Source organism: Acomys russatus, chromosome 14, assembly GCF_903995435.1.
Source record: "Acomys russatus chromosome 14, mAcoRus1.1, whole genome shotgun sequence".
Classification (NCBI taxonomy): Eukaryota; Metazoa; Chordata; class Mammalia; order Rodentia; family Muridae; genus Acomys; species Acomys russatus.
Genome location: NC_067150.1, coordinates 34,816,603 through 34,840,108, shown reverse-complemented (window position 1 = coordinate 34,840,108; position 23,506 = coordinate 34,816,603). Strand labels below are relative to the sequence as shown.

At 50.2% G+C, this 23,506-nt stretch overlaps 1 protein-coding gene across 1 annotated transcript in view; it reads left to right on the top strand.

Moving 5' to 3' along the window:
- Nucleotides 1-5,405: 5,405 nt before the first annotated feature.
- Pou2f3 (POU class 2 homeobox 3) overlaps nt 5,406-23,506 on the top strand; it is an 89,940-nt gene continuing 71,839 nt past the window's right edge. Inside the window, 2 exon segments of the mRNA XM_051156255.1 lie at nt 5,406-5,581; nt 12,495-12,563. Of these exon segments, the coding sequence (XP_051012212.1) occupies nt 5,554-5,581; nt 12,495-12,563 (97 nt within the window). The 5' untranslated portion in view covers nt 5,406-5,553.

The following is a 23,506-nucleotide window of genomic DNA, read 5'->3' as shown; positions in this document are numbered from 1 at the left end:
CAGGCCGTCAGTGAAGCCAGCCAGCCATGTCCTCTGTCCAGATAGAGCGGATTGACTGTACGGCAGCCGGACTGCCATCACCTCACTCTCAAATCTTTCTGTCTCCTGCCCTTGGGCAGTGCCCCTGTGTGCAGCTCCCTGCCTTCCATCTACTTCCTGGACATCCGCTGTCTCTTCCTGGGCTCACCCATATCACTTAAAGTCCTTTCCTCAGCCGGGTGTGGTGGCGCGTGCCTTTAATCCCAGCACTCGGGAGGCAGAGGCAGGCAGATCGCTGACAATGCCTGTGACATCTCTAGTTCCTGGGCTGGTACGTGGCTCTGGTAGTACTTGATACAGCTCTGTTTGCATGGTTGGCCTCTCACTCCTCAGTGAGTGAGTTGAAGGTAACCGCAGTACCTGGTAGCTTTAGAGGGCAGTGGGGAGAGACGTCCCCAAAAGCTTAGAGCTCCTGTCACTGTTTTGATCAACCTGGGATTATAGTGAGTTCCAGTTTTTGATGGGGATCAGGAACTTGAAGATCATATAGCGTCAATATCTGTTTGTCTGGAACTGGGGTCCTGACCGTGGAATTTTATAGGTAGATGTTATACTCCCAACTTCCACAAGAGGGCGTGCCGGGCCTAGACTTGCCCTGCGAGTGACTGTATCCTGGTCTTCAAAGAAAGGACTGGCTGAACCAAGTCTGGAGGAGAGATAGGTGTGATTATGGAAGTTCAGCTCAGGGGCTCAAGGTCAGAAAGCTGATGGGGAGAAAAAGTTATTGTGTTGCTCTTTTTCAATTAAAGACATCTTTATATTTATTCTAAACTGTCAAGGGCAAAAGGAGCTGTGAGTTTCTGTGATAACCTGGGTGAAGGCTGGATGCTGACAGGTGGTTAGGGAGGAGGCTGAGAGAGTGGCATGGGAGAGTCAACGTTGGGGACATCAGGGCAGAGCACATCTGGTGTGTTCTGTCCGTTTCCCTTTCTGTCCACTCCCCAGATGCAGCTGCTTTTATCCTGGTTCCCAAGATACCTCTCGATTTGTCACCTTGGCACTGTCCCCCTCTGTCTTCTGCAACATGTGTCTTGGCAACGGCGCCATCGCCATCAGATTTACTCAGAAGTGCTATTCCAAACAGACTTGGGAGTCCTTCCCGGCCTATACCTTCCTTCCTTCTGTTTTTCTTTGAGGTGGGGGGAGATGGGCTTGGGTTCTCTGGCTTTTATGAACTTAAGAGAGACAGAGACACCCCCACCCCACCCTTACCCCCCATTCCACAGTCTCTTCCTCAGAGCCCTGCAGCCCATCTGGCAGAAAGAAAGAGCTAGAAGGGACTTGTTGTTTGGTGGCCTTCCAGCATGCCTTGCTCTCCACCCTTCTCCCGGCCCTGACAACTCAATCCAGCTGACAAGACAGGAAACAGGAGAGTGCTCAGCAGCAGGCCAGCTGCCAAGAAGGCTACTTTTCCCTCTGGGGAGAAACCAAGGCTGGAGACGGCCACGCTCACCCCCACCCCCTCTCAGGAGGGCTCAGAACACTTCCAGTTCAAGGGTAAAGAAGCAGCTAGACTCCAGCCTTTGGCCTTGAAGCCACAGAAGCTGATCAAGTACATGTGGAGCCTGGGGGAGCTTTGGGGAGCTTCTGCTGCAACTAGAGCTGCGGGCGGGCAAGGAGGGGTCAAATGTCATACCACAAGGACCCAGGGAGGGGTCAGGGTGATCGCCATTTCACAACCAAGGCGTCTAACTTGGGCTGCGTTCTGAGTCCTCCAGCTCTGGAGAGAGGATAGAGGGAGGGAGAGACAATTTGCATCTTATTTACATTTCATTTGCATACAACTCTTTTGATGTCCAAAGGCGCTGAAATTTCCTGCCCTTCCTTCTTTTTTCCCTTTTTTTCCTCTGACCTCCTTTAACCTCCAGGCAGCCTCCTATCTCAGCCTTTTCTCTGGTTTCTCCCCAGCTAACAGAGGCTAGAGGATTAAGCCGGGGTGGGGGGTTAGGGGGGGTGGAATGTTGCTCAAAGCTGGTTTCTTGCAGCTGTGTGGGGGAAGGGGGGCTGGGGCAGGGAAGGATCTTAATCCACTCCATCTAATTGAAACAATTATCAAGCAGGATCATAAGGGAGAGAGTGGGATGGTCTAGCTCTCCTTGGCCCATAATTCTCCTCCTCCTCCACCTCTCCCCCTCCCACTTTGGGTTTTTGAGACAGGGTTTTTCCAGGTGTAGCCTTGGCTGTTTGGATTTCCTTTTTAGGGCAGGCTGGCCTAGAACTCACAGAGATCTGCCTGCCTCTGCCTCCCTGAGTGCTTGCTGGGATTACAGGTATGCACTACCACACCCAGTTTCTCTCTCTCTCTCTCTCTCTCTCCCTCTTTCTCTCTCTTTCTCAGTTTTCCCCATTTATAAATGGGGACCAATGACTTTACTTTTCAATTAAATGAGTGTTAACTTAAAACAAAGATGCCCTGTGGGGCCTGGAGAGATAGCTTGATGTGGAAATGCTTACTCTGCAAGCACAAAGACCCAAATTCCAGCCCCAGAGTCCCTGTTTGAACTGCTGGCTGAGACAGCCTGCACCTGCAAGCCCACTGGCCGGCCAGTCTTTCCTACTGGGGGAGTTCCAGGGCAATGATAGACTGGTCCCAAGAAGTAAGGTGGCTATTAATTGAGCAATGACACTTGAGGTTCCTCTCCCACCCCACCCCTAGTACAGGAATACACAAACACAAAAATGTATATTCAGCACGGAGCATAGGTCTCCATAGTAGGAGAGCAAGTATACTAACAATGCGTAAGTGAAGAGATGAACCCTAACCTATCCCCCTCTCTTCCCCCTCCAGCGCCTGCCCCCTTCCCCGTCCCTCCCCAATCTCTTTGGAGCCTTTAAGCTTTTCTTGCAACTGTGAACTCCCAAGATCCTGTCTCTTTGTTGGCTCTTCCCTCCCTGAGAACTCTACACCCCTCATACACACACACCTCAAACCCAGAATCTTAGGTAGCTAGTTCTTGGACATTGTCAGATAAAAATTTCTCTGGTGCCGGGCACGGTGGCACATGGGAGGATCTCTGTGAGTTCAAAGCCAGCCTGGTCTACAAAGCGAGTCCAGGATAGCCAAGGCTATAGAGAGAAACAGAAAAAAAAAAAAAAAAAAAAAGAAAAGAAAGAAAGAAAGAAAGAAAACAACAACAAAACTTATCTGGCTTCTAGAATACTACAAGGAGACCCCACGTGGGGAAACTGTATCAGGTCCAAGATAAAGGGGTCAGAGCACCAGACCCTGAGCACACAGGGCGATGCAAATGTATGCAAACAGAGACACGGAAATCACCAGCTCACTGGGTTCTATAGACTTGGGGCAGGCGTTTTTTTTACTGGGATGAAGGCAGCTGAGTTCAGCTGTAGATTAGACACTGAGCACAGGGAGGGAGCCCAAAAGGAAATGATAGGGTGTCGGAAAGAAAGGGACAGGCTGAGAACGTCCTGAGTGGGACTTCCAAGGTCACTTGGACCTCCAAAAGCCCTAGCCTGATCTCTTCTCAAGATCAGAAGAAACAGAAAGTCCCCTTCCTTCTTGCCAGGAGGGGCAGGTGGGTATGACTGAGACAGGCAGTTTGCCCAGCCCTGAAGACTCACGTACGCCCTCCCTACTCCCTCACTTGGCACTTAAACCTTCTGATGTCTGGGGTGCCCAGCATTGTTCCAAGGACCTGAAGGCAGTAAAAACAAAAACTAAGCGGTAAGCTAAGAAGAGCCCACATAACCCTCCACACAGGCTGCAAAAGCTCTGATCATGTCTGGCACCTTGCATTCGTGATGAGGCTCAAAATTCAACCCCCAGTGCTGGAGGTGAAAATAGCCAGCCTAGCATCTGTCTCCACTTCCCCAGTTACAGCTCACTTCCGGCTTCAGAAAGAGGAGCCATTCTGAATCCATCATTCACCAGAGAAAACAGGGCCGTGCTGTAGAAGACAATTTCTGTTCTTGGTGTTTGCGGGCCGTGTGCTGCATGGCAAGGTAAACTCCCTTAGCCTCAGCATTCCCATCCGTGAACTAGAAACCATGCTACTACTTACAGGTTTTAATATGCACTAAATTTGGGAGAATGGGACCTCAAGGCCTAGATGACGTTGAGATAAGGAGACCCTATCTCAAAATCAGAACAAGCTGGGAATGCAGCTCAGAGCTTGCTTCACATGTGTAAACATCTTGATTTTGAACCTGTAGCACTTCAAAATGATGGTGATGATGATGGTGATGGCATTAAAGGTGCCTTTAAGGTTTTTCAACGCCGTGCTCAGTCCAGAGTAAGATCACAGTAAACTTGGGGGTCTTATGAATGGGCATCTCTCTCTCTCTCTCTCTCTCAAGACAGAAAAACCTAAAACCCTTCTGGGAAGTGAGGCTCTGTACTCCTGTCTGCACATGGCTTTCTGAGCTGGCTGGATACGTCTCCCAGGGCCACAACGTCACCCATTGCATCTGGCGAGTAAGGAGTCTTCTACTCGTGTGCTGGGATGGGAGGAATCCAGGCTCTGTCATTGGGGAATTACAGGTTTAGGAGAAGTCACTCCAGACTCTGGAAGATGAACCTCATCACAACTGCTGGCACTGGCGAATATTCTCCACTTCCTTCTCTCTCATAACTCGGGACCTGAGGTGATGGTCGGAAACAGCAGCAAAGAGTGAGGAGGAGCGGCTACAATTTAGGTCGTCCATGGGGAAGCAGCCCCGTTTGATCACCTGCTTAGCCCTGATAGACGTCAGTTATTAACACAGGCCCCATTTTTTGTTTGTTTGTTTGTTTTGTTTTGTTTTTTGAGACAGGGTTTCTCTGTGTAGCCTTGGCTGTCCTGGACTCACTTTGTAGACCAGGTTGGCCTCGAACTCACAGCGATCCGCCTGCCTCTGCCTCCCGAGTGCTGGGATTAAAGGCGTGTGCCACCACGCCAGGCTCACAGGCCCCATTTTACAGATGCTTAAAATGGGGTCAGGGAGGTGAACCGCCTGACCCAAGCCATAGGGCTGGTAAACCGTTGGAAGGCAAGCCTATTCGCAGCACCCCACGGTCTTTTCCAAAGTAAGTGCAGTACTGCTTACTTTTGTTGAGCCTAACCAAGCAGAAGCCTGGGGTTCCCCCCAAAAGACAAGCTGCCTCAGGAATCTGAGGCGCTGAGGGCGGGAGTGAGGAGGAGTGACTGCCAGGCGGGGTCTCGCAGCCAGGTGTTCTTCAGGGTCCGGACCCGCCCCGGCAGCACCTCGGCACCCCTCACCCGGCCCCCAGCTCCACATATGCAAATTCCTGTTTTGCGTGGGCCCCGGGCCAAGCGCGGGGGCTCTGCCAGGGGGCGTGGCCGAGGCCCCCGCCCCGCGCCGCGTGCTCACCTGGGGAGTGTGCTAAGCCTGTCGGCAGAGTGCTGCCCTAGCCGGAGCAGCGAAGCGCGCGGAGGTGGCAGCCGCTCCGGTAGTGGCTGCAGGAGGAAGGCGATCCTGGCTTCCCCGGGGGCCAGGCTGGGGCAGCCGCGAGGGACCTGGGGGGGCGCTGGCTTTGGCCCCGCCTGGGGCAGGATGGTGAATTTGGAGCCCATGCACACAGGTGAGGGGCGGAGGGAGTGAGCTCCGACAGGTGTCACTGCGCGTGGGAAGGGACCAAGGACAAGAACACTATTGCACCTTGAGAGGTGTTGGAAAGGTGGGAATGGGGGTTAACTCCCTGGCGGCCAGGAGAGGGCGATTGCGGATAGCGGGTCCTTCCTGGGCCGGCGTGGCTAAGTAGGTGTTGGGGGGGGGGGGGGGAGGGAGAGGGGGGCGCTAAAAGGAGCTACTTTGGAAGGTGAAACCTTGGAGAACAGTGAAGAGGGGTATGAAGTTCCTGAGGCCCCAGATCTAGTGAGTTAGATAGTGCGTGGGACTTGGGTGTGAAGTGCTGGAGTCCCAGGAGGTTGCAGGAGATGGGTGGTTCACTCACTCAGCTAGGGTGTGGACCAGGGAGTGCGTACGTGTATCCACATGCTGCGTGTTTGGTGTCCGGGCACCTGTGTGAAATGCAGGCAAAGTGGGCATGGGGGGGGGGTGCCTAAGGGAAGTGGGTAGGGTGGAGCAAACCCGAAGGCGCACCTGGGGCAGATGATGCCATGTCACCCGGATCGTTCATTGATTAGCACTTGTGTAAGCATGGTGTGTGTGTGTGTGTGTGTGTGTGTGTGTGTGTGTGTGTGTGTGTGTGTGTGCGCGCGCGCGCGCGCGCGCGCGCGTGTGCGTCTGCCTGTCCCCATATGAGTCTTGGACCATGTGTGTTAAGCATATGTTGGAGCTATGTCCATTCATTATTCTTGGGTCATCTGTGCTGTAGGCTCAGTGTATACTGGGTGTGTATCCCAGAGAGATGGTGACAGGCACATCCAAGTCTGATATCCCATGATATCCCGAGGAACCCAGGAGGTGGAAAGGCCAGGAGTCAGCTCCCCTGCCCTCCTCCCAGCCCCCCACCCCAGTGAACAAATGAGAGGTGGGTGTGGCAAGACCCAGCCTGCCCTTCACAGCTGCTGCCATTCACTCTCTGATTCTTCCGAATACAGCTGGGCTAAGGATGCTGCTAAACTAAAGGCTTGGACTTGGTGATGGGTTGAGGTGGGAAGGGCTGATGTTCTGATTAGCTGCCTTGAGGTGCTGGGCAAGTAACTGAATCAAAGTGAAAAAAGCTACACCTAATTTGGCCACTTGAAGCCTAGTACTTTACCTCTCGCACCCAGTGCAGGGACCTAGTGCTTTTTCTTTAGGACTTCAGGGTTGCTGCAAAGCTTATGTTAATTGATCTAGAAGGGGGTGGGGGGCAGGACCCACCTTAAGAAGCAGAACAGGCTAGATCTTCCTGTCTCCCACCACTCCTGGAAACAGGCATCAGTGGGGGCCCTAGGAGCCCAAGATGGCTAGTTCCACTAAAGCTGTTTCCCAGCAGGGCTGAGTGCAAGGGTTACTGGCGGAGAGATGTTGGCACTCGGTGGCTGGTGCCCCAGGATTTGCCAGGAATGACTAGGTGAGGCTGAAGGAACCATCCAACTGGGTGTAATCCAGTGTCTGGGGGAAAGTTTTCCGATCCAAAGCACTACTGTGGAACTGAAAGTACCCGGGGGACAGACAGGTCCTCTCTGGGCAGGCATTGGTCCCTTGTTTCCTACCAGGCAGGCCAGTGTGCAAATGGAAATTTGTCTCCTCCAAAGGTGGCTTAATAGGAAGTGGGGAGTTCTCTAGAACCAACCAGGATTAGGGACTTCCTGGGGGGGGGTTTCCACCTCCCTGTCTACTGGAGGCTTCTGCCAGGGAAGTGGGAGGAGGTGGAAGAGCTGGATCCTAGCAGGTGGCAGCCTGGCACTGGGGTGCTGAACTCCGACTGTCTTGAAGCCCTCCCTGCTACATTCTTTCACCAGCAACCCTCCCCACCCCCACCCCCATGTGTGTGTGTGGGGGTTGTTACTGGTCTTCCTCCATGTCCCGTCATGATGTCTTGGCCCTGCTGTGCTATGTGTGCTCTCCGTTCAGTGCCCCATCCAGAGGCTCTCAGGGTTTGGGATCTTCCGTGCTGCCCTTTGCTTTCTTACTTCAAAGTCTTCACTGTTATTTTGAGACAGAGGCTTGCTACAATAGCTCAGGTTTATACCAAACCCAGATTAATCCTCCTGCCTCAGCTTCCCCAGTTCTTGGATTCTAGACATAAGGCACTGTGCCGGGCTTTTTGAGGTCTTGGTAGGGCTTTTCATTGTGGGCCTGCTGTGTGTATGGAGGGAGAGACCCTCTTCTTTCTATGGATCGTCTCATTATATATGTTCCTAACCCTGGTCCCTTAGCCTAGGCTCCTCCTTATTTTAGAAACCTGGTGTATTTTCGTCACTCCATAGTAAGGCCCTTAGGGATGCCTGCTCTTTGGTTTCCTGAGGTATTATCAGTGTGGAAGGAGGATGACAGGAGTCCATAAACCTGGATATAGACTTGCTCCTGCATCCCCATTCAGAGGGCCCCATAGCTGTGCTGTCCCTTGAGTCAGCTGTGTTCTTGCTCTCATGGCCTGGGTACAAACTCTGATTCAGGCTTGCCACAGCCTCCACTCTGTGTTCTCACCGAACACCTTTCACTATGGAGCCTGGGGAATCTGAGCAAGGACCACAGGAGTTCTCAGACAGAGACGGGCTTCCGGTACTCAGAGCCTGTTGGGATAGGCAGGAGTTAGTCAGTTGGGGAAGGAGAAGAGAGAAAAGTGGTACAAAGTCAGCCGGAGGGGACCAGGGTCGGGCCCTGGCAGTCTTTCTATGTTTCTCACTGTCTGCTCAGGGAGGGAAGCTGAGTGTGCCAGTGGGAATGCAGGAATGCTATTTGGGGCAAAGAGCCTGTCAGAGGGAAGGAGAAGAAAAATCTGCACTTGAAGAATTGGAGCCTTAGACAGGCAGATCGCTGTGAATTCCAGGCCAGCCTGGCCTATAAATTGAGTTCAGGACAGCCAAGGCTACACAGAGAAACCCTGTCTTGGGGGGGAAAAAAAAACTGGAGCCTTTGACTGCTCAGAAGTGGTAATAGAAGGTCCCAGGAAGTGCCTCCTGTTAAGGTACCCACAAAAACAACTATTTGAGGGGGGAATAAAACCAAGATGCAGGTCTAGTCCCTTGCTAGAATGGGAATACAGACAACAGGAGAGAGGTGAAACTCTTATTTGCCTACAACAGCCTGGACTCAGGAGGACACTTGGCCTGCTGCCTGTAGAGAGAGCACTGCCTTGGGGTGTCTGTGTTTCCAGGTATCTATTGGGGGGAACCACTTCTGACCAGGCCACAGGAAGACCAGGACAACTTCACTCTATGACAATGCTGGATGAGGCAGATTGTGGTCTACCTGAGGTATCTGATCTGGGCACTTCCAGTGAGCAGCTGAGCCTCCTCAGGGAAGGGAGGGTGGCGGAGAGACAACTCAGACAGACTGAGATAAGAACCTAGCCGAGCCCGCCCTACCCACCCCTCTCTCCCTCCCCCCCCCCCCCCCCCCCGGCAGTGCTGTCCGACGGGTGAAGGGTTACTTACTGCCAGCGTCTCAGGGAGTTTCGGTGTTGGCCCACTTTTAGGCTGAGACCCAAGGGTTCGTCCCACCCATCAGCATTAGCCTCCTACCCAACAAGAACAGGTTCTTAGCATGGGAGCATGCTGGGGACGGAAGGAGACAGTTTCCAGGTTATCTCACTCTGTCCCTCACGGAGCTCTACTCCCTGCCTGAAAAGTCAAGCTGTCACCAGGTCATATCTTCAGAAATAACTTTTAGACACGAGTAAGCCTAAGCTTTACACTTATTTAAAGGACAAGTGAAAACACTCCTTGGTGTAAAGCGATGGGGGGAATAATGGGTGTTAGAGGAGGAAAAATGTCGGGGCGATGGGCAACAAAGTAAAGCTCAGCTCAAAAGCTACCCGTTTAAGTCAGTCCTTACGGTGGAGGGCATGTATTCTCAGATATCCTTGGGAGGCTAAAAGAGGAAGATCACAAGTTCAAATCCTGTGTGAGCTAGAGTGAGTTTAAGGCTAGCCTGGGCAACTTATTGAGACTCTGCCTCAAAATAAGAAGAGACCTGGGATATGTCTCAGTGGTAGCAGAAATAAGACCATAATTGTATTTTCAGTAACACACACACACATATACACCAAGTTACCTGCCTAAATGCACGAAGTTTGAAATAAGTTGCCTGCGAACTCTGCTTGACATTGCACCTTCACTGTCCCTCAAGCTTTTCCTGTTCCCATGAGCAGTTTTCCTCTGAGGGCGGAATCTGGAGAATTCTAATGGCTTCTCAGTGAGTTACAGACAGGACTGGGACTCATGTCTAAGCCGTTTAGTAGGCACTCACTTTATTTATTATTTTTTTGTTTTTTATATTTTGGTTTTTCGAGACAGGGTTTCTCTTGTAGTCTTAGCTGTCCTGGACTCGCTTTGTAGACCAGGCTGGTCTCGAACTCAGAGATCTGCCTACCTCTGCCTCCCTGAGTGCTAGGATTACAGATGCCTGCCTCCTTGAGTGCTGGGATTACAGATGTGCACCACTGTGCCTGGCTGGCCCCCACTTTATTTCCATTCATCATTTCATTTCATCTTGTCCATGCCCCCTGAGAGCTTTATTCATCCTCTCTGGGTCTGAGTGAGAAAATTCACACTTCTACTTGTAGTTGGCATCTCCTGGCTATTTGGTGCACGGCTTTACACTCTGGTTTGTCTGCTGCCAAAACGCATGCTCTGAAGTCCTCAAGTCGGCCTCTGCTAAAACAGGTTTGAAGCCAGCAGAGGGAGAGCATTTCCCTCCTGTGTTTTCCCAGCAGGCTCTGGTTTGGAGCTTTTTCCTCTGCTCTATAGAGGAATCCCTGTGCTGGATTGTGGGACACAGGTGGATATTAGTCAGTACCCATTTCCAAGCTGGCACAAAGCAAAGCTCATTAACAAGAGCATCAGGAAAGGCTGAGGTTGATTCAAGAAAGGCCTCCCAAATGCGGAGCAGCAGAGGGGTGTCCCTGAGACGTCCACACACATAGAGTGAACCCTGGTTGCCTAGGAAGAGGCCTTACAGAGTTCTCACAATATACCTGGGCGTCGCTGGGTGGTGGTGGCACACGCCTTTAATCCCAGCCCTTGGGAGGCAGAGGCAGGTGGATCGCTGTGAGTTCGAGGCCAGCCTGGTCTACAAAGTGAGTCTAGGACAGCCAAGGCTACACAGAGAGACCCTGTCTCGAAAAACAAAACAACAACAAAAAAATACCTGGGCGTCCACCTCCTGTAAGCAGGCCTCAGAGCCATAGAGATTCCTCAGAAGGCCTTATTTCTTCCCCTACTTCTAGCGCATTTGCTGGTATCTGCATCTCTGCTTTGCCTGGCACCACACTCACTTCATTACAGGGTTGTAAATATAGTTAAGAGCTACACACATTAGTGTCTTACCAAGGAGAAAGGGGCTGTGCATGCTCTCCTCTCTTCCCGGGGCAGAGGTCCACCCTTTTCCCTCATCCTGATCATCTCCAGACCTTGGGTGTCTACACTGCCAAACTGCCTGATTGCCTGATGCAAATTAAGGCTGCCTCCTTAAGTGGGATTGGCTGAGAAGCCTCATATGCAAACTAATGCACCATGATTTTTATCTGGTTTGAAAGAGTTAAAGTGCTGGCCTAGAGAAGAGGGTGGAATTGGGGAGGTGGGGTGCCCACACAATTTGAATAAAATATTCTCTGTCTCAAACATCAGGATTGGGATGGGTCAATAAGGAGAGGAGCTGAGAGAAAGTGAGTTTGAAATTGACTCTTTCCCTCAACAGACCAGGAAGGAGTTTTAGGGCCTCTTAGGCGGCTTTCTGTTAGGGGTAAATGTTTAATTTATTGCGATGGCACCGAGTGGAGAAGTCAGAGTAGCAGCACTTGGGGGCTGACACGGAACCCTGTGCACGTCTGCTTTCTCAGCCGAGCACCCCTTTCTTACTGTCCAACTTGGAGGGATAAGAGAGAAGGGAAGGAACCTCAAAGGACAAGCTCTCTGAGAAGGGTAGAACAGAGGAAGGATTTGATTCTCCAGGCAGTGCAGCGAGTGACCTTTGAGGACCATAGACACTGCAGAATTGGCAACGGAAGGTAAGAAGGGCAGAGGCAAACTTTGGTGTAAGTGCACTTACCTTCTAGGGTAGGTAGCCTCGCTAAGTAGGATGGGGAGAGAAAGGATGCTGCTTGGTTGGTGTTTATTATTGTTTTCTAACTTTTGGAGGCAAGGCCTTTCTCTCTAAGTTCAAGGCTGGCTTCACGTTATGGTCTTCCTGACCTAGCCTTCTGAGTGCTGAGTTTATAGGTGTGTGCCACTAAGCCTGGATTTCTATGACCCTTATCCCCCGCCACCCATCCCCCCCCCCGGCTTCTCCCCCCCCCTCACCCCCCCCCCCCCCCCCCCCCCCCACTCCTCCCAGTTTTCCAAGCCAGGGTTTCTCTGTATAGCCTAGCTGTCCTGGAATTCACTCTGTAGACTTGGCTGGCCTCGAACTCAGAGATTCGCCTGCCTCTGCCTCCTGAGTGCTAGGATTAAAGGCGTGCGCCACCACTTGCCGGCTACACCTGGATTTAAGAAGACACATTTCCCAAATTCCAAAAGAAGTTAAGAGTGGAAAGGGGCAGGACCCCCCCACCCTGGGTCTAGTTCTTATCTTTGTTCAATTGTATCCATTATGTCTGGGTGATGGGATGGTGGCAATACATGGTGCAGAAGGTGAGAGACCCCGCAGTAGCTGTGGAGAGATGGGGGAAAGGCTAGGTTAGGAAGCTAGGCCACAAGGAGGGGATTTATGCCTCCAAGCTTATGAATATTCTAATGGCTGTGTGTGTTCAGGAATCAGGAATTTGAAAGTCTGATGGCTGTTGTAATTACACATTTATCTTCGCTGTTTAAAGCCATGTATGTCGCAGCAAGAAAGATGGTGACCTGTTATTAAAAATCAGTTCTATTTTCCCCCCGCAGAGATCAAGATGAGTGGGGATGTGGCGGATTCCACGGATGCCCGGAACACTTTCAGCCAGGTGGAGCCAGGTAAGGAGTTCCCTTCTGGGCATGAGTGGTTAGGGGAAACTGTCCAGCATTGTGGTGTCTCTTCCTGCTCAGTGTTTCAGATGCAAAAACTGGATCTTGGGCCCTGAGGGACTTCTCTGGAGATATCGGGGCATGACTCTGAAGCCTTGGTGTAGTAAATACTGACCTTGATAGAACAAACTTCTGAGATCAGGCCAGAGAAGAACCAGATCCTTGGGAACAAAGAATAAAAAGTTAAGGAGGAGAGTCAGTCTTGCAGTGCTGGACATTGAACCTACCGTTTTGCACATGCTAGGCCAGCGTTCTGCCACTGTATCCTGTGACACCTGTGACAGGAATTAAAGAGCCTTCCTGTGACAAGCAAATGCTCTACCACTGATCCTTACTCCCACTCTTTTATTCTGAGACAAGATTTTGCTAAATTGCCCAAAATGGTCTCCTGGCAACCCTCTCCTCCCATTCTATCCCCTTGCACGCCCCTCCCCCACCCCCCAGGATGGTCTTAAACTCACTATGCAGTGCAGTCTGGGCTCAGACTTGATATTATTATTATTTGTGTGTGTGTGTGTGTGTGTGTTGTGTATGAGTGGAAGTCAGAGGACAACTTTGTAGAGTTTCTTTTACCTTTCTGTGGTTCTAGGGATGGAACTCAGGTCCCACAGTTTGCACAGCCGGCACCTTTATCCACTGAGCCATAACTATTGTGATTCTTTTTTTTTTTTTTTTTTTTTGGGGGGGGGGGGTTTTAGAGACAGGGTCTCTCTGTGTAGCCTTGGCTGTCCTGGACTCTCTTTGTAGACCAGGCTGGCTTCAAACTCACAAAGATCTACCTGCCTCTGCCTCCCAAGTGCTGGGATCAAAGGCGTGTGCCACCACACCCGGCCATATTGTGATTCATTCTTTGATGCTCCACTCTATCACAGAAGAATAGGCTGGATAGCCAGCTCCTGAGAAAACCTGGCTTTGGTAGATGCAGACCAGCATCTTCCATCCCAGGTTCTGTTTTTGTTTGGTTGGTTTTTCAAGACAGGCTATTTCTGTGTAGACCAAACAGACTGGCCTTGAACTCAGAGCTCCACCTGCCTCTGCCTCTGGAGTGCTGGAATTAAAGGTGTGTACCACCACTGCCTGGCTCCATCCAAAGTCCTGGACTCGCTTTGTAGTTCAGGCTAGCCTTGAACTCACAGTGATCTTGTTTTTGTTTTTCAAGACAAGGTGTTCTCTGTGTAGCCTTGGCTGTTCTGGACTAGCTTTGTAGACCAGGCTAGCCTCAAACTCACAGCAGTCCTCCTGCCTCTGCCTCTCTGAGTGCTGGAAAGAAAGGCATGTGCCACCATGCCCAGCCTTAACAGTCTTTCTTAAAGAACTCAGCAAACATGGGGGCTGGAGAGATGGCTCAGAGGTTAAGAGTATTGGCTGCTCTTCCAAAGGTCCTGAGTTCAATTCCCAGCAACCACATGATGGCTCACAACCATCTATAATGAGATCTGGGGTTCTCTTCTGGTGTGCACATGTACATGCAGGCAGAACACTGTATACATAATAAATAAATAAATAAATCTTAAAAAAAGAAATCATCAAACAGGCCTGAGTACAAGTGTGGTCTTCTGATGGTGTGTGTGGCTGGTATTAAGCTCAGAGAGGAAGAGATTGGTGCCTAGAGGTGACTTTGCCTTGTAAAGAAAAGAAAAGAGACAGGAAAGAATTGAGAGGTTTCTTCTCTTTTGTTTTCACTACATCCCAAGCCTTGAATACACAGTGTAATTAAAAAGAACTTGAAGAAAGATAACTAGAAAAAAGACTTTAGCCTCCCAACAAGGCCCCAGTCAGTGTTCCATCTGGGTCGTTAGAGACAGAAGTGAGAAGCGGGGAGAATGGGTATCCTCTAAAATTAAAATATTTTTCAACTTTCAACTGTTCTGGAATGGTCTAGTTCTTTTGTTCTTTCTTTCTTTTTTCTTTTTTTCGGTTTTTTGAGATAGGGTTTCTCTCTGTATAGCCTTGGCTGTCCTAGACTCGCTTTGTAGACCAGGCTGGCCTCGAACTCACAACGATCCGCCTGCCTCTGCCTCCCAAGTGCTGGGATTAAAGGCGTGTGCCACCACACCTGGCTAACGTTCTAGTTCTTGAAGCTAAAAGAGAGACTCTATAGTTGAGGGAGACCTTGGGGGAGGGGCTTGTCTTCAGAATACACGTGCTATAGATTTTTCTGCTCTAACATTGAAGCACGGTCTACTTGTTTGGGTAGCAGTGCATGAAGAGCTACAGTTTTTATGCTCTTATTCGTATAGGTAGCGAAACTAAACAGTGTGGACTAGTTGAACCCATTTTTCAGGATGTTTTTCACCCCACTATACTGGTGATTGAACTCCAGCACTTGTTCCTGGTAATCAAGCACTCTACCACAGAGCTACATTTCTACCCTTCTTTATTGCTACTATTTTTTGTTGGTTTGGTTTTTCTGCATAGCAGCCCTAGCTGTCCTGTACTTGTTTTGTAGACCAGGCTGACCTCGAACTCACAGAGATCCGCCTGCTTCTGTCTTCTGAGTGCTGGCATTGAAGGCATGCGCCACCATGCCTGGCTACTGCTACTATTTTTACTTATTTGTTTTGATGCAGTGTCTTGCTAAGTTGACCTTGAACTTGCTCTATAGGCCAGGTTGGCCCTCAGCATCTTCTGTCTCAACCTCAGCTGGGGTCACAGGCCTGTGTTCTCAAGCCTGACTTTGGTCAGTTGCTGCTGGCCTATGTGTTACTAAGGTTGGGAAGGGATGTGAAGCTGTGATGAGCGCTGGGGGGCGGGGCCTGTGCTGATGGTGCTCTTCCCTAGAGAAGATGGAGTCCAGAGCTGTGATTCCAGAGATACTGTCCCTTTCCTGGAACCAACTCTGTTCCCCCAGGCCCCACTGGCAGGACGCAGTTGAGCAGTGTCCACATGGGAATGACCACCTTTATTGTGGGAACCAGGGCTTTGCTGTGAGTTGTCCTGACCAAGTTGGGTATCAGTGTGAGGAATCAGAATGAGCCCCTCCCTGACTGCCCCCCCCCTCCAATAACGAGCCAAGGAAGGTGGAGCTTCAACCATAGGAGGAGGCTAGGAAGTCCAGTATGTGATGGGCTGCCTGGCAAATCCTAACCTCTTGTACTAAGAGGATTAAGGGAGAGAGAAGCAGGGATGCTAGGACTGACAGAACCCATCCTGACATGCTGCCAAACTCCCCTGACTCTACACCTCTTCAGGAGGCCGACATTTGAAGGGCATGGTTTCAAATCAAACAGACCTGGCAAACAAGCTGCTCTCCTGTTACCAATACTCAGGCCAAGACAAGGGAATGGACAGTTGGAGAGTTCAAGCCCAGTTCTGGCTGTAAGGAGTTCTGGGCCAGCCTAGGCTACACATTGAGTTCCTGACTCTCGCTCCATGTGCTAAGAAAAAGCCTACAGCTAAGCATGGTTGGGCACACCTTTAATCCCAGCACTTGAGAGGCAGAGGCAGGTGGATCTCTGTGAGTTCGAGGCTAGCCTGGTCTACAAAGCAAGTCCAGGACAGCTAAGAATATACAGAGAAACCCTGTCACATAAAACCAAAGAAGAGGGCTGGCGAGATGGCTCAGCGGTTAAAAGCACTGAATGTTCTTCCAAAGGTCATGAGTTCAATTCCCAGCAACCACATGGTGGCTCACAACCATCTATAAATGTGATCTGATGCCCTCATCTGACCAGCAGACATACATGCAGGCAGAGCACTGTATACATAATAATAAATAAATCTTAAAAAAAAAAAAACAAACAAACAAAGAAGAAGAAGGAGGAGGAGAAGAAAAAGAAAGAAAGAAAGAAAGAAAGAAAGAAAAAAACCTACAAATAGCACCTCTTACTACTTACCTGATTTGATTATTTATCCTTTTTACAAAGTGACAAGAGAAAATGTATGCTGTCTTAGAGGTTGAGTGACAAGTTGTGATATCTAAAGCCCATCACCACTGCCTTGGTTTTGTTGTATTTGCTTGAGACAAAGATCTCACTATGCAGCTCTGACTGTTTTGTAACTTGATGTGTAGACCAGGCTGACCTTGAACTCACAGAGATCTACCCCATGCCTCTGTCTACTGTGTGCTGGGATTAAAGGCATGTATTACCGTGCCTAGATACCACTGTCATTCTGCCCCACAGAAGGTACAATTAAAAGTGTCTGGTGGGGCAGAGGCTGGTGGATCTCTGAGTTTGAGGCCAGCCTGGTCTAGAAAGAGTCCAGGACAGTCAAGGCTACACACACACACACACACACACACACACACACACACACAAAACTAAAGTGCCTGGTGCCTGTGGAGGTCAGACGGTGTCAGATCCCCTAGAGCTGGAGTTATAATCCATGACGCGGTTGCTGGGAATCAAACTTCATTCCTCTAGAAGAACAAGAGTACTTAACCACTGCGCCATCTCTCCAGCTCCCATCGCCATGGTGATTCTGTAATTCTGGGTAGTGAAGGGCTCTCGGGCCCAGGTGTCTGGGGTGCTCTTTCCCCCTTCACCTGAGCAAGCAGGTCAGCCCCAGAAGTTGGTTTTGCTCTGCTTACAAATCAAGAAAAGACTTTGTGTGGGTCCTCTACTCTTGGGAGCTAGTGGTTTCTCTGTCCTCTCTAAAATTTTTCTGCCCTTCCCGTCTTCCCCTTCAGGGTTTTGTTCAGTGGTAGGATTAATGCTTACGTGGTCCTAAATTAATGGCAAGAAAAAAAAGAAGTAGCTAATTAAAGTAACCAAACTTCCCGGAAAGTCATTCTGACTTTTTTAAACTGAGGAAAGCTTATTACCAGTTACAATGGTTACCAACTTAGCTTTGATTTTTTTTTTTTTTTTTTTTTTTTTAAGACACATTCACCTTCCCAGCAGAGCAGAGTTATTGGGTGGTTTGTCTCTGGGTTGTAAAGGAATGTAACCAGAGATGACCTAGGAAACCCCTGTGTCCTGGAGCGGGCCCACACTGTTGTGTGAAACCCCTAGGGTGTTAGGGCCAGGAGCTGGGAAAGGAGAGTTGGCCCATCTCCACTCTGAGTTGGTGGGAAATCCTTGGAGAGTTTTCTCAGGCTAGTAGGGCAATCCACCCCCCCCCCCCAACTTCCTCCCCTCATTCCCCCGCCCCCCACCTTCCAGCTGAGAACAAAATGTTCAGGCCCTCAGAATTTCCTTTTCACTGGCAACCAAGGAAGATTCTGCCACCACACACCCCCACCCCAACTCTTCTTGTAGCAGGTACCTCCTCCAGCAGCAGCTATTTATTGGCTTTTCATTAATTCCTATCACCTCCTGCCTGTTGCTGCTTTTCCTTCACTCTGTTTTATTTGTTTGCTGTACTGGGGATTGAACTTAGAGACTCAGGCATCCTAAGCAAGTACTCAACCCCTGAACACCAGCCCCAGCCATGTGTGCACACTACCTGCAAATGCATGCAGGCAGAGCCAGAAGACACATCTTTCCTCAGCTAGCCATCTTGGTTTTATCTAGGGTCTCTCTCACTGTTTTGCTTAAGGTGAGCTGCCCAGCAAATCCCTAGGATCTTGCTATCTCCACCTCTCCTCTAGCTCTGGGATTACAAGAGCATGCCACAGTGTTTGTTACAGAGGTTCCAGGGACTAAATTCAGGCCCCAGTGCATCTGTGGCAAGCACTTTACCAAGCCAACTGTCTGCCTGTCTCTTTGTCTGTTTTTGAGGCAACCAGACTGGCCTGAAACTCATGTAGCTCAGCTTCCCTGTACTTCAGGCGGGCTCTCTGCCTCAGCCTCTCATTTTCTCTTAACTAAGCAGTTGGATAAAAATATAACTTTATCCATGTATTAAAAGCCCTCAGGTTGGGTCCAGCGTGGTGGCACATGCCTTTAATCCCAGCACTTTGGAGGCAGAAGCAGGTGGATCTCTGAATTCAAGGCCAGCCTGCTCAATAAAGCGAGTCCAAGAGAGCCAGGCCTGTTACACAGAGAAACCCTGTCTTGGGGGGGGGGGGGGGAGAAGGGAAAAGAAAAAGAAAAAAAGTAGGACTGGAACTAACCCTGTGTGACGTCATCAGGTTCTCATCTTGGCTCTGCCACCAACTACCTGCATATCTGGTCACCATGCCTACAGGAACCTTTATCTTCTTCTTTTCAAAGGGAGGCTTTGGACTAGATCCTCTGGGAAGACTGACTTGTAAACTCTGCTGTCCCATGCTTTCCCATCTGTTTGCACATCTCTCAGGTACATGTAGGTTTTTCCAGGGAGTTGAGCAACAGCTCACAGCTTCCCTTCCTCCCAAGTCTCCAGTCAGCACTCTTTCCCTCAGTGCCTCCCATTTTGTTCTGTGTGGGCGCCCATCTTATCTGACCTAGCTGGCTGTCTCATGACCACTGTCTGTGACCTCCACTTTGCAGCTTATGTAGGGCTCTGGAGTGCCCCCCTTTCCCCTGCCTTCTCCCCACCCCCCAGCTTTCCTTCAAGGACATGGTTTCCTGGTGCTGTGGGTAGCAGCGATAACGGGCCTGTTAATGAGCTGTGAGCACATTCTGGAACATGGGCACTGAGAGTGGTTGTCTTATCCCACTTTGCTGGTGGGGAAGTGAGAAAGAATATTAGCTGAGGTTCCCAAGGTCCCTAACTCAGAACATGACCGCCTGAAGTTTAGGCTTTTCTAGTGACTTTCTACCCATAGATGCTAGTGAGAAGACCAAGGGCTGCCCACCATGGACAACCAGAGACAGAGAACACCAGAGGGTGACGCCATCATGGCAGGTGCCTGTATCATGACGGGTGGTCTTGCGGGCCCAGAAGGAAGACTGAACCATCCTAAGACACAAAGCCCTGTCTGGAACCAGAGCCCTTGCTGAGTGTCTTGATCAAGTTTTATGACTGTGATGAAACACCATGACCAAAGGGCAAATTGGGGAGAAAAGGGTTTATTTGGCTCACACTTCCACATCACTGTTCATCATTGAAGGAAGTCAGGACAGGAACTCAAACAGCACAGGAACCTGGAGGCAGGAGCTGATGCAGAGGGCAAGGAGGGGTGCTGCTCACTGGCTTGCTCACATGGTTTTGCTTAGCCGGCTTTCCTTTTCCTTTCTTTCTTTCTTTTCTTTCTTTTTTGAGACAGGGTTTCTCTGTGTAGCCTTGGCTATCAGGGACTCACTTTGTACACCAGGCTGGTGTACATAGAGATCCACCTGCCTCTGCCTCCCTGAGTGCTGGGATTAAAGGCGAGAGCCACCACACCTCTATTCCGCCCCCCCCCCTCAGCTAGCTTTCTTATAGAACTCAGGGCCACCAGTCCAGGGATGCCTCACCCATAATGAGCTGGGCCTTCCTATTAATCACTAATTAATTCTTTGTGTAGCCCTGGCTGTCCTGGAACTAGCTCTGTAGACCAGGCTGGTCTTAAAGGCCTTTGAGATCCACCTGCCTCTGCCTCCCGAGTGCTGGGATTAAAGGCGTACGCCACTACGCCTGGCACTTATAGGTGGATCTTATGGAGTCATTTTCTCAATTGAGGTCCCCCTCCCTTTTTTAAAAAAGATTTATTTATTTTATTTATTGCATATGAGTGCTTTATCTGCAGAAGAGGATATCAGATTACATTACAGATGGTTGTGAGCCACTATGTGGTTGCTGGGAATTGAACTCAGGACCTCTAGGAAGAGCAGGCGGCGCTCTTAACCACTGAGCCATCTCTCCAGCCCCCCACCCCCTTTTAAAAGTCTTTTTGAGACAGGTGTAGCCCTGGCTGTCCTGGAATCACTCTGTAGACCGGGCTCGCCTTGAGCTAACAGAGATTCACCTACCTGCCTCTGCCTCCCAGAGCTGGCATTAAAGGCATTTGCTACCTCCACCCGGAACAATCCCCTCCTTTCAGATAACTCTAGCTTTGTGTCAAGTTGGCCTCAGACCAGCCAGCACAAACAGAGATGGGAGGAAAAGAGCAGGGTCAGCTGCTTCTTCTGGTGAGCGGTGTGAGGGTCTAGCCTGGGCAAGAACTTTCTCTCCCCCACCTCCTTTGGGAACCAGTATTCATCTCACCTAGAGGGAAGGGAGGGTAGCTTTGTCATTCATTCCTCCAAGTTGAGACATCCTTGTCTTATCTATGAGATTGAATGACTAACATCTGTCTGAAGTCTAGAACCACCCAGAAGACTCAGTTGTCTGGGGACCAAAGAACTTCCAGCATGGCTTTAAACGTGATGGGTGTGTCTGTCCAGGGGAGGAATGGTGAGGCACAGAGAAGTCAGTGGTCGCCTTGGGCTTTTGAATAACAATAGTGGTGACTAAGCAGAACTGACTCCCCATCTTGGGTAAGGGTCTGCTCCTCCCTGAGACTCACACAGATACCCACCCTCAAGTTTCCTGAGAACTAAGCTGAGGTTCTGGGGAAGAGGTTGTGAGAAAGGAGGGTAGCTTACAGTTCACATCTTAATAAAGAGCTCTTCCAAAGGCTGGAAGGATGAGAGAGAAACCTTGAGGTACTTGAGGGTCGTGTGAGGCTCTTGACACCTGTTCTAAGGATATTCCTGTGTGAGCGTGTGTGTGCACACGCCCTCCGTGCTTATGACTAAATGAGAGTGGGTGTGAATGCACCTTGAAAAGGACACACTGCCGAGAAAAGACCACCATCCATCTTAGGTGGGTAATTAGGAAACTGTTATTGAGGGGCTTGAGGAAAGTGCTTGGGACTTCAGTTCCCTTGTGGTGATGGAGGGGGGAGGTCTGCAAAAACAAAGCAATGAGAAGGGGGAGATGTCTCTAGGCCTGAGTCTCAGTCTGTCCCAGTCTGTCCCTCACCTCTGCGGATGCCCTCCACCCCACCCCTGCATAGGTGACTGCAAAACGGGATGGATTCTGGGCTAGGATTCTGAGATTCCTATCTGTGCCACCCGTGCCCTTTGTAAATGTTCAAAAACTCTCCTTGGGCAATGAGAGACCCTGTTAATGAGAGTGCCATTCTCCTTGTTTTTCATTCGCTTTTCCATCTCTAAGAAAAGCCAAACCCTCTGGGTAGTGGTGGCACATATCTTTATAATCCCAGAACTCAGGAGGCAGTGGCAGGTGGATCTCAAAGGCCTTTAAGACCAGCCTGGTCTACAGAGCTAGTTCCAGGACAGCCAGGGCTACACAAAGAAACCCTGTCTCAAAAAATCAAAAGAAAAGAAAAAAGCCAAACCCATACTTTCTCTGGGCTCCTTGTTCATGTAGAATCCATCCCCCCCCCCCCCCCCAGTGTCTGGAAGGTCTTAACAGCACAACCCTTGTGCTGTAATCTCTTGTTTTGGCTAATTTCAGTGTGGTGGGCCTTATTTCTGTTTTCTGTGACAGGGAAGTTAGAAGGTCACCACTCAGGAGTCCAGCTGTGGCTCTGTTTGCTAAAAGTCTCAGGAGAGTGGCCTACAGTGCCTGACATTGCCTATCAGTCTCCAGCCCTTGGGAGAGAACTACAGCAAAAAGATCAGCCACACTGGTAGCTCATATTGATGCACTGAAGACCTCCAGCTAATGCACCGCTCACCTGTGGGCTCCCAACCCATCCCTCATGGGCCAGCCACGAGCACCTAGTGGTCCTACCTACACCACTGTCTCTTCCTGTTGGGGTCTCTTCCTTTCCAGCCTAACAGGGTATGTGTGAGCTGTCTTTACCACCTGGCTTCTCTTCCCCTGAATATATTCCTGTTTCCCAAACAGTCCCAGATGGAGGACCATTTGTTTTTCCAGTCTGTCCCAGGTCAGTTTCCAGTCCTGCTGTGTAAGATGGCATGGAGTGAGGCACTGAGGTCTCACCTAAGACCACTTTCAGCAACATCCAAACAGCCCTACGCCTCCATCCGTGGGATGACCCTTGGTGCGCTACCGGTGTTTCTAAGATCTTATGCATGTAGTTTGTACCTGATCACAGACCATAATGCAAGTCTGCAGACCAGCCTTGGCTAATGGGCCACACTTGGAGCCGCACTGCCTAGGAACACTTCATGTTTTGTAGGGGGATGTCTTATTACCTTTGACTTCCTAGAGCAGTGGGTACACCGGAACCTGGGCACATCTTTCTATGACCTTGATCCAGAGATGGTGGGGGTGGGTGGGTGATGATGGGGCTCCGGTAGGAGAGAAGCCACCGTGTCATACTGGACATTCAACATTTACCAAAACAGATGAAGATGAGGCAGCAGAGACCAAAGATGAGTTTCAGGCTGGCACCTGGCTACTGAGTCCCGTTTTTAAATCATTTGCTGTGGAAAGCTGCACTGCTAAGGAAAAGAACAGAAAGGGATGAGAAGGACCGGTTTCTCTCTCACTCCCTCTCCCAACAGCCTCTGGTTTGGGGACACGGGGACAGATTCAGAGCTGATTGTCCATAAAGGGGAGCTATGTGAAACCGTCTGAGCTGGGACTAAGCTTTAAGTTTTCCTATGAGAGTCTAAGTGTACAGAGCAGAGATCGGCAGGGTTAAATTATGACCAAGATTCTCTAAGGTGGCCAGATTGTATATTTAGGGACTTCAGCCACCAGCAGTTCAGAGTGCCCTTCTGAGTTCTCCAGGAACCTGTGAGCTCACTGGTGGGGGTCATGGGCTTAAGAGCAGGGAGAGGAGGCCTTTGTGCCAAGCCAGGCGTGCCTGGGAAACAGAGCTGTGGGCATCTCTCAAAAAGCACCAGTGAAACACTGTTGTTGACTCAAACAATAGTAGGTGCTCATTTGCATCTAATTTTACATACAGGTTCCAAGCAGGCTTTTTATCTCCTACCATTGCAACACTGGAGACCCCACATCCCCTCTCTCCTGAATCCACTTCTGGGGGTTTCACTGTGTCCCCTAGAATCTAGAACCTCCCAACACCCCCATACAAGATACTCAGTCACCTACTCCTTCCTTGGCTTATCCTGGAAAAAACAGTGGTTGGCCTTGCCTGGGTGTGTCTGGGTCTAGGCTCG